The sequence below is a fragment of the Gallus gallus genome, chromosome 3 (assembly GCF_016699485.2).
Source record: "Gallus gallus isolate bGalGal1 chromosome 3, bGalGal1.mat.broiler.GRCg7b, whole genome shotgun sequence".
In the NCBI taxonomy this organism is placed as follows: Eukaryota; Metazoa; Chordata; class Aves; order Galliformes; family Phasianidae; genus Gallus; species Gallus gallus.
The window spans coordinates 67,252,662-67,266,258 of record NC_052534.1 but is presented as its reverse complement, the minus strand read 5'-3'; the positions used below and the strand labels follow the sequence as shown (position 1 = coordinate 67,266,258).

The following is a 13,597-nucleotide window of genomic DNA, read 5'->3' as shown; positions in this document are numbered from 1 at the left end:
AGCCAGGGTATCCCTGCAGAAAGTAGGGCATTAACAGAGAGGTACATAAAGCAACTTTTACACTACTGTTTTCGTAAGCTTCCTTAACAATGGTTTAATTTAAAAAATTAGGAATAGCCTTATTCTCATGTCCACGTAACAAGAGATAAAGTTCTTGTAATAGCTTGCTCTTCATCTTGCAACAAAGAGCTTTTCAGAATTAAGTGCTCTGGACAGCCTTGAAGCTACTCAATCTGTAACACAGAGTTATTAATTTTCTTTTACTGCTACGATGCTCATAATAAGATTACAATACTTCAATAAGCTTCCCATTAAAAGACATGTCTTTTTTCCCCAAATAAAAGGGCAGTCGAGATAACTCTGCCCAAAAGCTTTGTGTTGAGATGTATTTTTAGAGATAATTGCTAGGCGCTACTAGAGACATCTCATGATGTTTGCCCTTTCTTTTACTGTCTCTAAAAAAAAAAATACTGCTTCAAAGCAGTGCCATAATAAAAAATATTTTTTAATTGTGTTAAATACTGCCATTATATTCTGTTCTCTCCCTCAAGAGTCACCTAACAAGCTATATTTCCCTCAACTTGAAATGGCTTAAGTTAACCACAGCACACTCTATCTGTCAACACTGAAAAAAAAAAATAGAAAATAATCAATTTGTATCTAATAACTGCTCTTAAATGCATAACTGAGTTTTACTGCTCTACTTCCACTTCCCGACACTATGCCCACAGCATATATTAACAGGAAATTATATACACGCACACATGGGCAAAAATTACTTAAATTCACAGATAAGAAGTTTTCACGCCCATGCCCATCCATCACACAAGCACTGGTAGCGAGCACGATATCCTGCATTTTATCCTGCATTTCACCAGCATCCTGTACTACCGAACACTAAAAATGCTGTGAAATACCTCTGAGGCTAATGAGATTCCAACAGGCTGTGAGGCACGGATGGAGGTCACAGTCAACACACTTCAACTAACTTTATCTTTCAGGTGGATGAGAAACGGCACAGCATTCTGCTCTGGAGTGGAAGCAGCAGCATCTTGTACTTCTGAGATTCCCTTCTCCCACAGCTGTCGTTAGGTACAAGAGCTCATTACTCCCTTACAAATACAACAGAAGAAATGCTGTCTGCATCCTCTATGTTGGCTTGAGTCACCTCCAAGTTGCAGACTCACTGTTTGTCCTTAAAGAGCCAAAAAACTTTAGAGTCTCAGCTCCTCTACTTCCATCTTAAAGTAGTGGATTAATCTCTGAAGACAGCCTTCAGATCTACAGAGTTCACAACAAAGAGTCACGGAGAAACCTACACTACTACATGAGGACATCCAGTACACTGGGTAGGCATGCAGAGAGGTATGGCTCCTAACACAGGAAGCTAACATAGAAAGACATTATTTGAGGTTTTAAGCGTGCATACCAAGCGCTAGCTATATATATAGATACATATATACATATATATGCATATATCCATTTGTGCATGTTATCCAGCATTAATGCAAAAAGGCTGGACTAGAAGAGCATTTCTCAAACTGCCTATGCTACTTCTCAGAGAGATGGCATTTCTAAACACAACAGGGAATAGCCTCCTATAACCTGATTTTGTAAGCATTTATTTGTATTAGCCAAGTGTTTCTCAAGAAAACTAGCTGCATCTCAGGCACCAGAACATTTGAGAAGGGAGGGTGCAGGGGAAGAAGGTGAGCACAAATACAGCACATGGCTCTTGGGAGGGACAGAATCAAAAAAGCCACGCACATTATACAGTTTTGTTAACCACAATTAAGCTGCTTTTCTCCATTTTGTGTCAGTATTTTTGTTCCTAGATAAGACAAATGTAGCAGCTTGTCCTTCCCCGTCCCTCCATTCCCACAGTAGGTCTTTCTGTTCTTTCACTGCCGGAAGAAGACCTACATTCCAAGCAGAACAGCTCCTGCATTCTCTTTCTATCATGGGAGAGACAGAGAGAAGAGCTGCGTTAACGTTAATCTCAGTACTCATGCAGCTGTTATTCTTCAGAGGTTTTGAACTGTTTTCAACAGCTCATTCTGGTCAAGTGAATGTAAAAGGCTTAGGATAGAGACCTTTATTCTTTCCAGCAGCTTTTTAACCTCTTATGAACAACCAGTGCCCGAAAACAAGGTAATTTACTTAATATCTGCCTAACTCAACTCAACTCAAAAACTGGACTGAGTGACAAAGTGCCACAGACATGCAGACTTCACTACAAAACATACCACAACTGACAGCTACCTGTTTCAGTACTGTTTTATAACTGCACGTCTCTATTCTGCAGCTCAGGTGGACATCAAAAGCGCACAAAGTTCAGCAGGCACATCAGCATTGTGCAACAGCTGACGTGTTACTCAGCTAGATTCAGCCACCTCTTCCTCTCCATTTCCCTTCTGGATGCTGATGTTTATTCTGAGCAGCCAGGGATGGATAAGCACCTGATAAGAACCTACTCATTTACTGGACTTGCTTCAAATCGCTTTCATTATAAGTTTGTGTGGATTAAACTTCTTTTTCTGTAATTTTCAAGATTAAACTTTTTGGGGGATAAAAAAAAGGCTAAAAATTAGTTATAGCTCCACTCGCTCTCTTTCAGTCCACCACAACAGTTAGTTGTCCTATTTGGCACACAGTGAGGGGGAGAAATACAAAACTACTTCTGTTAGAGCCTGTTACCTTGAAGCAGTTATGAAACTACAGCCCAAGACACAGGGCTGAACAATTAACCTTTTACAACAACCTTATTAGCCTGACAATGAACACTGAGAAGAAAAAGTCTCTGGGACAAATCTGTTTAACAAAGTCAATTACCTGCTTGTTTGGTTTATCAAAGCTGAGGTAATGAAATTATAGGATAGCTCATTCTGTGACTCCTAAAGGACAGCAGGCCCCCTCCCCCAAATACAAATACCAGTGCCCACTGCAGGCTGCAGCAACTTTCATATGGACTCTCGATACCCTGAAAAACAAGCTCAGAAACAGAGGAAACCAAAGCAGGTCAAGTTTTATTCAGTATTTGAGAGGGGCAAGAATTTGAGTCACGGTCTTCTTCAAGACAAGTGTGTTAAAACGGTCTTTCAGAAACTTATACTAAAAAGAATAAAGATCAAAATCTTAACAGCTTGCCAAAAAGTTATCCTATTATAAACTTGGCATTAGGTAACTTTGAGATCTCTCAAGGTAATAAAGCAATACAGATATACTCCTACTTCCCAAACTATACTGGGGCAAAAACAAACACTGACATTTCTTTCCCCTTTCATTTACTCTACAGGCCTTTACTACAAAACCACAGCAGAGAACTAACAGTGATATGTTAGCACATATCAGCTACACCCAGGTCTGTAGTGCTATCATGGGAAGGCAGCTGGGAATCACATACCAGTAGTCCAAGGCAGTGCATCTGTAAGATAAAACAGCAGGCACCAAAGGCTCGACCTCCAGACTATAAGCCTTTCTCTCTTCTTCCAGAGTACTTCTAGTCTGCTCTCAAATCAAACCCCCATCAGTGGCTGAAGTACATCTTACAATTTCTTTTTTGCTCCCCACCCAAAAACTACAACATGTGTTTAAGGTGCCTTAGTTCACACCACAGAAGGGTCTTGAAGTGAGGCCAGCTATGCATTTTGCTTCGAAACTTCACTCTGATTCCATCTCCTCACTCCTGGACATGCTGAGCTGGAGCTGAAACAGCCACATCCAGCTGCATCTCATCTGCTGCCCAGCACCATCCTCTAGCACGGCTGTGGTAAAATACAGTTCCAGAACAAAAAACATTAGCTAGTCCTACACAGAGAGAGCAGGGGTACTTATTCAGTCCGGCCTTGTACTGTGCCTTCCTGGTTGGCAAAACTGCCCTAAAATAGTACCAGAACCAACAAAGGATGAGAGGGAATGGCCTTAAGTTGCTACAGGGGAGGTTTAGGTTGGATATTAGGAAAAAATTTCTTCTCAGAGTGGTAAGGCATTTGCACAGGCTGCACAGGGAGGTGGTGGAGTCACCGTCCCTGGAGGTGTTCAAGACGTGTAGGTGTGGCACTGAGGGATGTGGTTAGTGGGCATGGTGGGGGTGGGCTGGTGGTTGGACTCGGTGATCTTAGAGGTCTTTTCCAACCTTAATGGTTCTGTGATTCTATTCTATGAACACCACACATCAGAAGCTAACACAGCAAGATCTCTCTTCTGAAGACAAAGGCTTCCCCTTAGCTTCCTATCTAAGCATATGTTTTGATTTTGTGGTCTTTAAACTCATGAATTATTCTTGAAACAAGAAGCCATGGCTAAAGAGTATTTAGCATCATCATAGGTTTTAGTTTATTCCTTATATGTGGTTCAAACTGTAGAATGGGTATAGCTTAATACAAAGTTGTGTGAAGACACTCGAACATCTAGACAAACCTGATGAAGCAAGAGAGGGCTTTGGGAGCTCTACGTGTGATCTTATGCAACACCCCAACTTCCTAAATAAGAGCCACACACAACAGAAAACAGCAATGACACCTGCCAAGAGACTGTAGGCATACGATTCAACCGTACACTGAAAATTGGACGATATACTCACATTTTAAAACCCATTAAGACAATTATGAGGCAGAAATCATTCTTTTTATTTCCAGTCATTGCAACGCTTGGTGATTTTCACTTAGTTTGACTCATTTCTATACCAACACCATAGTAAAATCTACATTGTGTTTTAAAAAGTACAGCTTGATTCAGCTTTTTAAGAATCCAGTACTAATTGCAGAGTGGTATGCAGTAGGCTCTCCACACACACACAAAAGACAATGCTAGCTGGAGGGGAAGAAATGAGCAATGCTCAGTGGGAAGACCTACCTGGAAATTGGGTACAATCCATTCAGTCATATTGCAAACTTACATTGCCACTTTCTAGCATTCTGTAAGAATAATCTCATATATGAAGATCAAACATAATGCTTGGGAAGTGTTCCCAAGGCTTTTCTATGGATCCTGGTGCTGCTATCAGACCCTGGAACAGTGAAGCTTATAGCAGTGTCACTGCTGCACAGTACCTCAACCAAGTCAAATCAGCTGCTAAAAACAGTGGAACAAGTATGCCACCATACCAAAGGAAGTCTCCTTTCCTCTTTCACTGCCTCTTCCCACCCTTCACCAGAACAATGATTGATAGAACAGAAGAAAAGTTGCATTGGGAGGAACAGTTACAGAGTTACCTTCTCTCTCTGATCCCCTGCACCTGAAAAAGCAACCAAAGGATGACAAGGTATCTTCACAGATACAGTCAGGACTCAGTGGGGCAAGGCCAGCAACCTTCCTGCCCAACGCAAAGCGCCAACTCCTGGGCTGCACAACAGGTCCCAGCGAAGGGCAGGACCAGCCCTCCATTGCCCAGGGCCCTGGCAGAAGCCCCATCAACGACGATTGGTAAACAGCTGTGATTTAGCACCAAAATGACATTCGTTCTCCTGCTTCCTTTTCTACACGCTCCTACGTGGAAGCTTAACACGCAGAAGAAACACTCAACAATGACACCTGAGTTAAAGCACCCCACGGACGCCATTGCAAATGGCACACACAGCTACGAAACAGCCACGAGATACCAAAACGTGAAAGACCCCAAAGCTGCCGGGAGCGAAAGGGGCTTTTCTCACACCGCCACCTGCAAGCGCCCCTAACGCTCGGTGCTCCCAACAGAGGCAACCGGCACGGGGCAGCCCGGTTGCGTAGGGCATTTAAGCGCCTTGAAACACGGCCAATGCCTACAGTTTTATTCGGGGTTGTCGTTTTTTTTTTTTTTTTTTTTTTATTTTTTCCACTTCAGAACGGCGGTCGGAAACGTGCCCTTACGTGCCACGGCGCTCTCCCCCTCTACGAAAAATAAAGACGGAAAGGGAAACGACCGCGAAAGGGCGATTTTCAAATATCCAGAGAAACTTTCTAACGCGGTTCGTGCCACAGAGCGGCATCCTAGAGGGCAGAGCAGACGGCACCCCTAACAGCGACTTACAGTAGGCAAACAATAGACCTGCGCGCGGGGAGAAGCGCGCTGCCAGCGGAGCAGCCCCTCTGCCCCGGCCGTGACCTCGGGCACACCGCTGTGGGACCGGGAGCTCTCCCCTCGGGCCCAGCCCCGCCGCTCCGCCGGCCCACGGCGCGCAGCCGGGGCCGCCCGCCCCTCACACAATGGCCGCTCCGCAGCGCAGCGCCGCGCAGCCCCGCGCCGCCCGCCCTCCACCACCCCCCCGCCGCCCCTCCGGCCCCGGGGCCCGCTCCGCCGCCGGGCTCACCGGCGTGCTGATCCCGGGGCCACAGGTAGTAGGTGGCGGGGATGACGATGAGCCCCACGAAGCTGGTGAGGAAGTAGAAGAAGGTATTGCCGCTGTCGTCGTACTGGAACTGCTGCCCCGCCATGGCCGCCCGACCGCCGCCCCCGCCGCCCGGCGGCCACCGCTCTCGCCCCTGCCGGCTCGCGCGGGGCCGAGGCAGGCGCCGCGCGATCCCGCGAGAACGGCCGCGCCCCCGCCCCTCGCCGCGCGTGAGACGTGTCACTGTGCAGCCACCATAGCCGCTGTGGCGTCACGCGCCGCGCGCAGTCGCAGCCGCCGCGAGCCCCTCCCCACACCTTCAGCGAGGGATGCCGCCGTCGCCCGGCTGCCGGCCGGGCTCCTCCTGCCCGCGAGGTGGCGCTCGCCCCGCGCTCTCCGCGTCTGTCCCGCGGAATGCGAGGAGCGCGGGGGACGGGGGGCGCTTAATCGTGGAAGGAAGCGAGGCGGGAGAGGCGCTGAGCCGCAGTCACCGCCATCTCACCGGTGCCTGAGTGTTTCGATACGTGTCAGTTCAGTGAGTGGGAAAACGCCGGTCTTGGTCAGCGTCTTCATCAATGACCTGGAATAAGGGGTACGATGCACCCCCAGGAGTCCGCTGGTGATTGCTGGGAGGGGTGGCCGACACACCAGAGGGCTGTGCTGCCATTCAGTGAGGTCTGGGCAGGCTGGGAAGTTCGGCAGAGAGGAACCTGATGAGGTTCAACAAGGGCAAGTGTAGAGTGCTACACCTGGGGATGAATAACTACGTGTGTCAGTACAGGGTAGGGCTGACCTGCTGGAGAGGAGCCCTGCAGAGAAGGACCTGGGGGTCCTGGTGGATGACAGGTCAGCCATGAGCCAGCAGAGTGCCCTGGTGGCCAGGAAGGCCGATGGGATCCTGGGGTGCATTAAAAGGAGTGTGGCCAGCAGGTCGAGGGAGGTGATCCTCTCCCTCTACTCTGCCCTGGTGAGGCCTCACCTGGAGTACTGTGTCCAGTTCTGGGCTCCCTGGTTCCAGAAAGATGGGGAACTTCTGGAGAGAGTCCAGTGGAGGGCCACTAAGATGGTGAGGGTTCTGGAGCATCTCCCTTGTGAGGAAAGGCTGAGAGACCTGGGGCTGTTCAGCCTGGAGCAGAGAAGGCTGAGGGAATCTCATCAATGCTTATAAATATCTAAAGGAGTCAAATGGATGGGACCAGGCTCTTACAGTGGTGTAGAGTGATGTGACAAGGGGCAGTGGGCACAAAATGGGACACAAGAACTTCCATATGAATATGAGGAAAGACTTCTTTACTATGAGGGTGACAGAGCACCAGAGCAGCCTGTCCAGAGAAGCTGTGGAGTCTCCTTTTCTGGAGATGCTCAAGACCCACGTTGACCTTTCCTATGTAACATGGGTTTATCAGGGGGCTGGACTGGGTGATCTCCAGAAATCTTCCAACCCCTACAATTCTGTGATTCTGTGAAAAGGTGACACAGAAGTTGGTGTGGCAGCACAAGAAAGGGAGGTGTTAGGCATTGCTTAGTGGCAACATAGTGATGTCCCAATGTTGGGGAAGGCTGATGTGGCAGCTGTAGGGAAAGGTATATAGTAATCCATAGATGGAAGAAATCTTCAGTTATTCAGGGAAAATGATTTTGTGTTAATTAAGATGTTTAAAATATGTAGGGTTTTTTTTTCAGTGATACTCTTCATAATCATTTCCCATTAGGTCCTTCAATAATTTATAGGCAAAGTTTAAGATCATAGAATCAGAGAATGGCCTGGGTTGAAAAGGACCACAGTGATCATCGAGTTTTAACCCACTGCTATGTGCAGGGTCGCCAACCACCAGACCAGGCTGCCCAGAGCCACATCCAGCCTGGCCTTGAATGTCTTCAGGGATGGGGCATCCACAACCTCCTTGGGCAACCTGTTCCAGTGTGTCACCACCCTCTGTGTGGAAAACTTCCTCCTAATGTCTAACTTAAACCTCCCCTGTCTCAGTTTAAAACCATTCCCCCTTCCTACTGTGATTCCTAGTGATTCCTATCACTATCCACCCTCTGAAGTGAGGACAACTGTTCAAAGAGCTGGTTTGGAAGATACCTGAGTAGATGGAACACTCCCTTCCATGTGCAGGACTCCAGTCTCTAACTTTTCAAAGTGTACAGTTAAAAAAAAAAAAAAGCAACAAGAGGAATAAGAATCTACATAATCTACATAATCTACATACGTACTTAGCCTAGTTTTGTAAGCAGAGGACATGCTCTTCTGCAACTTTGTTCCTCTGCGAGTCCATTGCTTCACTCAGATAAAGAGGAAGAGCCTTCAGAGACAATGAAGTTCACATGAGCTTTGTGAAAATAGCCTGAAAATAGCCTGTTGGAGGTGGAAGGGTGCTGGCTGTTCACAGCTGGAGGACCAGAAGCAGGTGAGCTCACACCAGGTCACCATATAATCCACACAGGGGACAGTATCTCTAAGTGTAGGTCTCTAGTCAATGTGTTCAGCTGATCCTGGGAGCCCAGCCAGGAGCAAAGCGGGCGTTACTCATGTTTCGGATCATGAAACTACTTCTTAATGCCATTGTTTTGCATTGATTTTCTATTGGGTATTGCTAACGTTGCTCCTTTTCCCAGTTGGCTTGTGAGGGTGCTGTCTTGGCATTAACCGATCTAGTAAGGGGGTCCTGGGGGCTGCTCCTGGCTTCATCCTGTCTCTGCTTTTCCCATCAGCTTGTTCCAGGTGTGGAACTGTCCAGCTCAGATGGTGAAAGGCTCCCCAGGTGGGAGGTGTGTCACCCAGAAATTGAAGAGCAGAGGCAGTTCTAGCACAGACCCTCACAGTCTAGCAGAGTGCTGCTTCTTACGAGCACAATTTCCCTATAAGCAGTAATGAATGGCTCAGTAACCACCGACCTGTGGGACAGTGTCACCTACGCGATTGTTCACTCAGTGAATGACTGTGCCATCACCAGCATCAGTTTTGCACACCCACTGGCAATGTGTCCAGTCATGGGAGATGGTCAGCTGCTGGTTGCCACTACCAAGCATGAGGCTTCAGGCTTTTGTCAAGGAAAGGTTCCAAAAAGCACCCTCCTACATTCAGTCCTACCATAATTCCTCAACACATGAGCGAAAGACCCAAGCTACTGTCAGGTGTGGCTGCTGACAAAAAGGAGAAATGGCAGTGTGAAGGCAGGAATCTATGAGCCTAATATCTGAAGTTACACAGCAACCGATCCACACATAGTATCCGTGGAAGAAAAATCAGACCAGACATGATTGGGCACTATAAAGGTGACAGCAGGACTGGCTCAGCAGGTAGGAATGGTGACGTTCCAAACATCTCTGTTGCAACAGATACGCAGTTTCAAAACTGAATGAAATATTTTATGACTTGTGAAATGGGAGTGATGATTCAGCAGGTATGCCTATAGCTGTGGGTACTTGTACCCCAGATATCACGGCCTCCCTCAACTTCTGTGCAGTGAAATCCAATGAAATCCGATGAGCAGGACTACCAGAGGCAGGGAACGGCCGGCAGATGGCAATCCGACACTGCTCTGGGACTCCCTCCGGCTCACACCGCTGCCAAACCAATCTGATAAGAGGGTGATGTATTTCAAACGATTTGCCAGTTTTGTGGGTATGTTGGTTTCCAATAAAATGCAGTGTGACACTATGTAAGTCTACTATATCTGGGTCATTAAACCAAGAAGGGAAAAATGCTCTTAGTGTGTTTAGGTGGGAAGGAGAGAAGATAGCAGATTTGTATGACATGTTTCATTGAAATGGGTATTGCTAACAAAGTAGGTCTTTGTAAGAGCTTCAGAAGCACCTGTAGCTGTGGAAAAGCTACGAGTGTGAGAAGGGCAGCAGGATGTGTACTGTGCATGCAACTAGGATCCTCTTTGGGCTGCTCAGTCATGTTCAGTGTCTTCTCATCTCGCAGCCACCTCCACTCTGCAGGCAGCGTCACACAGGAGCCTTTGCTCGTTCTTATGTACCTGATCTGGTTCTGAAGAGGGGTGAGGAAGCCACGTAACGCATTCTCTTTGGCATGTTTCACAACGTTTTGGCATGATTCCACGAAAGCTTCCACAGATCCACTCCAGACTAGGCGCAACGGTTTGACCCGGCTGATTTGGGGTGGGAGAGGCAGTGGATAGACACTGGGGGGCAGCGGTGTGAAGATCTGTTGGACAGACCCGCGGCGTGCCGAGTACTGCAGACCTTCACTCTGCTTTGCACCCTCAGTTCACACGTGTAGTTACAGATGGCAGGAAATCGGTGGTATTTCCTACTGAGAGATGACAAATTCAGGAAAAAGATGCTAGAGGAAGTTGCTGGGAGCCTATATCACAGTTGTATAGAGATTAATGGCAGCCAAAAGAAGTGGAACAAAATAAAAACAAACAAACAAAAACCAACCAACCAACCAACCAAAAAGTCGACACACCTGGTGCTCCTGAACAAAGCATGGTGCCAGAAGAACCTGGAGAGTGGGCACGTAGGAGTTTATGCACCTCATAAGCTCATCTGGGCTGTGATTTTCTGGAGTCTTGCCCTTGGAAGAAGATCAAATGATGGAACAAGTGACATCAGGGATGCACATCAGTTGTGTTGGAATTTTGGCCTACTTTCACCTTTCCTGTTGGGTGCTAGGGATAACTGAGAGGATGGGACTACTGAAGCTGAGCAGTAAGTTTAGGGCTGGGGGTTTCCACTGACCTAAGTCTGATATGCTGAACTACAGCAGGTTTCTCAAGGGAGGTCGCTCTGCAGTCTTTCTGAGCCCACAGTCAAGACAAACTCCTCTTTCTCTTCTTCCTCTCTTTGTGTTCTCGCTGACTTTCTCTTTTTCTCATCCTTTCCTCTTCCTCACTTGCTTTTTCTTCTTCTCCCGCTTTGTCTTTCCCTCTCCCTGTTCTCACAAACAGAGGATGCCCCAGCATCAGTGCTGCCATAATGTTTCACACCATGCAGAGGTTCAGGCTTTGCTTCATGCTGCAAACGCATCGGGACAAAGCGTTCATAATTGGGAATGCTAATGATGAAAGCTGGAGTGCTGCTGCTCCTCTGGAAATCGGAAAGCGTTGTAAATCCAACAACTGGGACTCAGGGGTATTATGAGGATAGGCACAACAAAGGTGCAGTAAGTGGATTATCCCTTCTTTTTTTTCTCCTACATTTCCTTTTTTTTTTTTTTTTTTTTTTTTTTTGGTTTAAATTAACAATTTTGTGCCACTGTATTAAACATAGCCTAAAAACAATGTAGTGGCATTTCCCTTAGAAATGGGAAATGGTTTATAAATTGTACTTACTTCTTTGCGTTTGGAATTGTTCAGACAATATCTGTTTTGATAGTTGACCTTGTAAAGTGGGGAAGACAGAAGTAAGTCACAAAGATCCTGTGGGCTAAACTATTTTCCAAGCTGATTATAAAGCTTAGCGCTCAAGTGGCCTTTGCACAGAAACTCACAAAATACCTTTTCTTTTTAAAGGGTTATCATCACCTAATTCATTTTACCTCTGATTTCGCATTAGAGGTATTGTTTACTCCTGTACTGCTCAGAAAATGCTCAGAAAGCGTGATATTGTGGCCCACCCTACAAACCTGGTCCAAGCTATAGCAGCTTAGCACAGCACAATGCCACAGCCTGTTCACCGTGGTGCTTTGAATATTGACGAAGGGGTTTCCCTGACATTTTATTTATTCTTCACTTATGCTGCCAGTGATCAAGCAAAATTCACATTGACACCTCTGTCTGACTAATAGCAATGCAAGAGTTGCCCAAAAAATAGTTGCAGAAGCACGGATGCAATGTTATTCGTAAGGGCTTGTGCTGGCTTCCAGGCAGCTTTTGTCAGTTTTCATTTATGACTTATAATTAACTACAGATCTCTACTTTGCTTTGTCTTCTGCTTATTTCTAAGTGGCAAGAGCTCCTGTATTTAGACCAAAGCATAAGAAAACAGAGGACAAAAATTGTTTTCTTGAAGGTCAATATGCAGTTAATATCAAATAGAAGTCATGGCAAAAATAAAAAAGACTTCAACACTGATCTACAACTCATATTTGTGGCTAATGTGAATCAAAGCATGGCTTCAGTTGGAAGGGACCTTAAATATCATTGATCTTCACTCTTCTTCCACGGACAGGGCTGCCACCCCCCAGCTCAGCTGCACAGGGCCCCATCCAACCTGGCCTTGAGCTCCTCCAGGGATGGGATGGGCCATCACAGCTTCTCTGGGCAGCTTGTGCAAATGAATAGCTGTTGGCGTGTACACCTGATGAGGAAAGTGAAGAAAGAGGAAGCATGTGGAAGGGCAACTGAAAGACTGAGGAGATCATCTTACGATCACCTCCCAAGGAGAGGCTGGGCAGGAAAGGACCCTGCACGGGGAATGGTGGGAAGGAATGTGTTCAAGGTTTACAAGGCTTTGGAAACTACACATACGCAGAAGCACCACTCACAAATATTGCAATATCAGCATGGGGGCAACTTGAAGAAACTAGCAGGAGACTGGTTTCAAATCGACAGAAGAAAGAATATATGTATGCAGAATGTAGTGCACTCTCGTAGTTGTCAGCTGTGAGAGGCTGAGGGAATCAGATCACGTCAGCTAGTTCATAAACTAATTTGGTGGACGTCATGCCCATGGATGGGTGCTACAAGGACTAGGCCCTGAACATCCCCAGTGCAGCAGAGAAAGGAGACAATGAGCCACTGAGGATGCACTCTGTGCACACAGAGCACCGTGAGTAAGGCGGCCCTTGGTGTCAGACTGCAACCCTCTGCTCAGCGAGCCAAAGCAATGACTATGGGGTTGTGGGTGCAGAAGGCAGGATACGTGCTTGGATCAGAGGGGTTCATCCTAACCTAGTGGGTACAGGGACACACCAGTACATATCTGTATGGAAAGGGTCAGGTCAGTACTCCAGACGCTGATTAACAAGAGGTATATCCAGCTGCAATGGCGGTGGTGTGGCCAGACAACTGCAGCTTTGATGCTCAGTGGAAGTATGCTTGAAAGCCTTTTTTCCCTTGTTGTCTGCCGATGGATATGAAATAAAGACCTGTAAAAACACCTGTTTTCATATTAATTCGTTTTTCCTTCATGCATTTCAGGATACCCCATCCCTGGAGGCATTGAAGGCCAGGCTGGATGTGGCTCTGGGCAGCCTGGTCTGGTGGTTGGCGACCCTGCACGTAGCAGGGGGGTTGAAACTCGATGATCACTGTGGTCCTTTTCAACCCAGGCCATTCTATGATTCTATGATTTCCAGTTTGCCTGGCTTTTTT

The 13,597-nt window shown here is 46.8% G+C and overlaps 1 protein-coding gene across 1 annotated transcript in view; it reads right to left on the bottom strand.

Annotated features, from left to right (window-relative positions):
• SEC63 (SEC63 homolog, protein translocation regulator) overlaps positions 1-6,479 on the bottom strand; it is a 55,466-nt gene extending 48,987 nt beyond the window's left edge. Inside the window, exon 1 of the mRNA XM_419802.8 lies at positions 6,288-6,479. Coding sequence (XP_419802.3) covers positions 6,288-6,411 — 124 coding nt within the window. The 5' untranslated portion in view covers positions 6,412-6,479. The remainder of the gene's footprint in view (positions 1-6,287) is intronic.
• Positions 6,480-13,597: the final 7,118 nt, after the last annotated feature.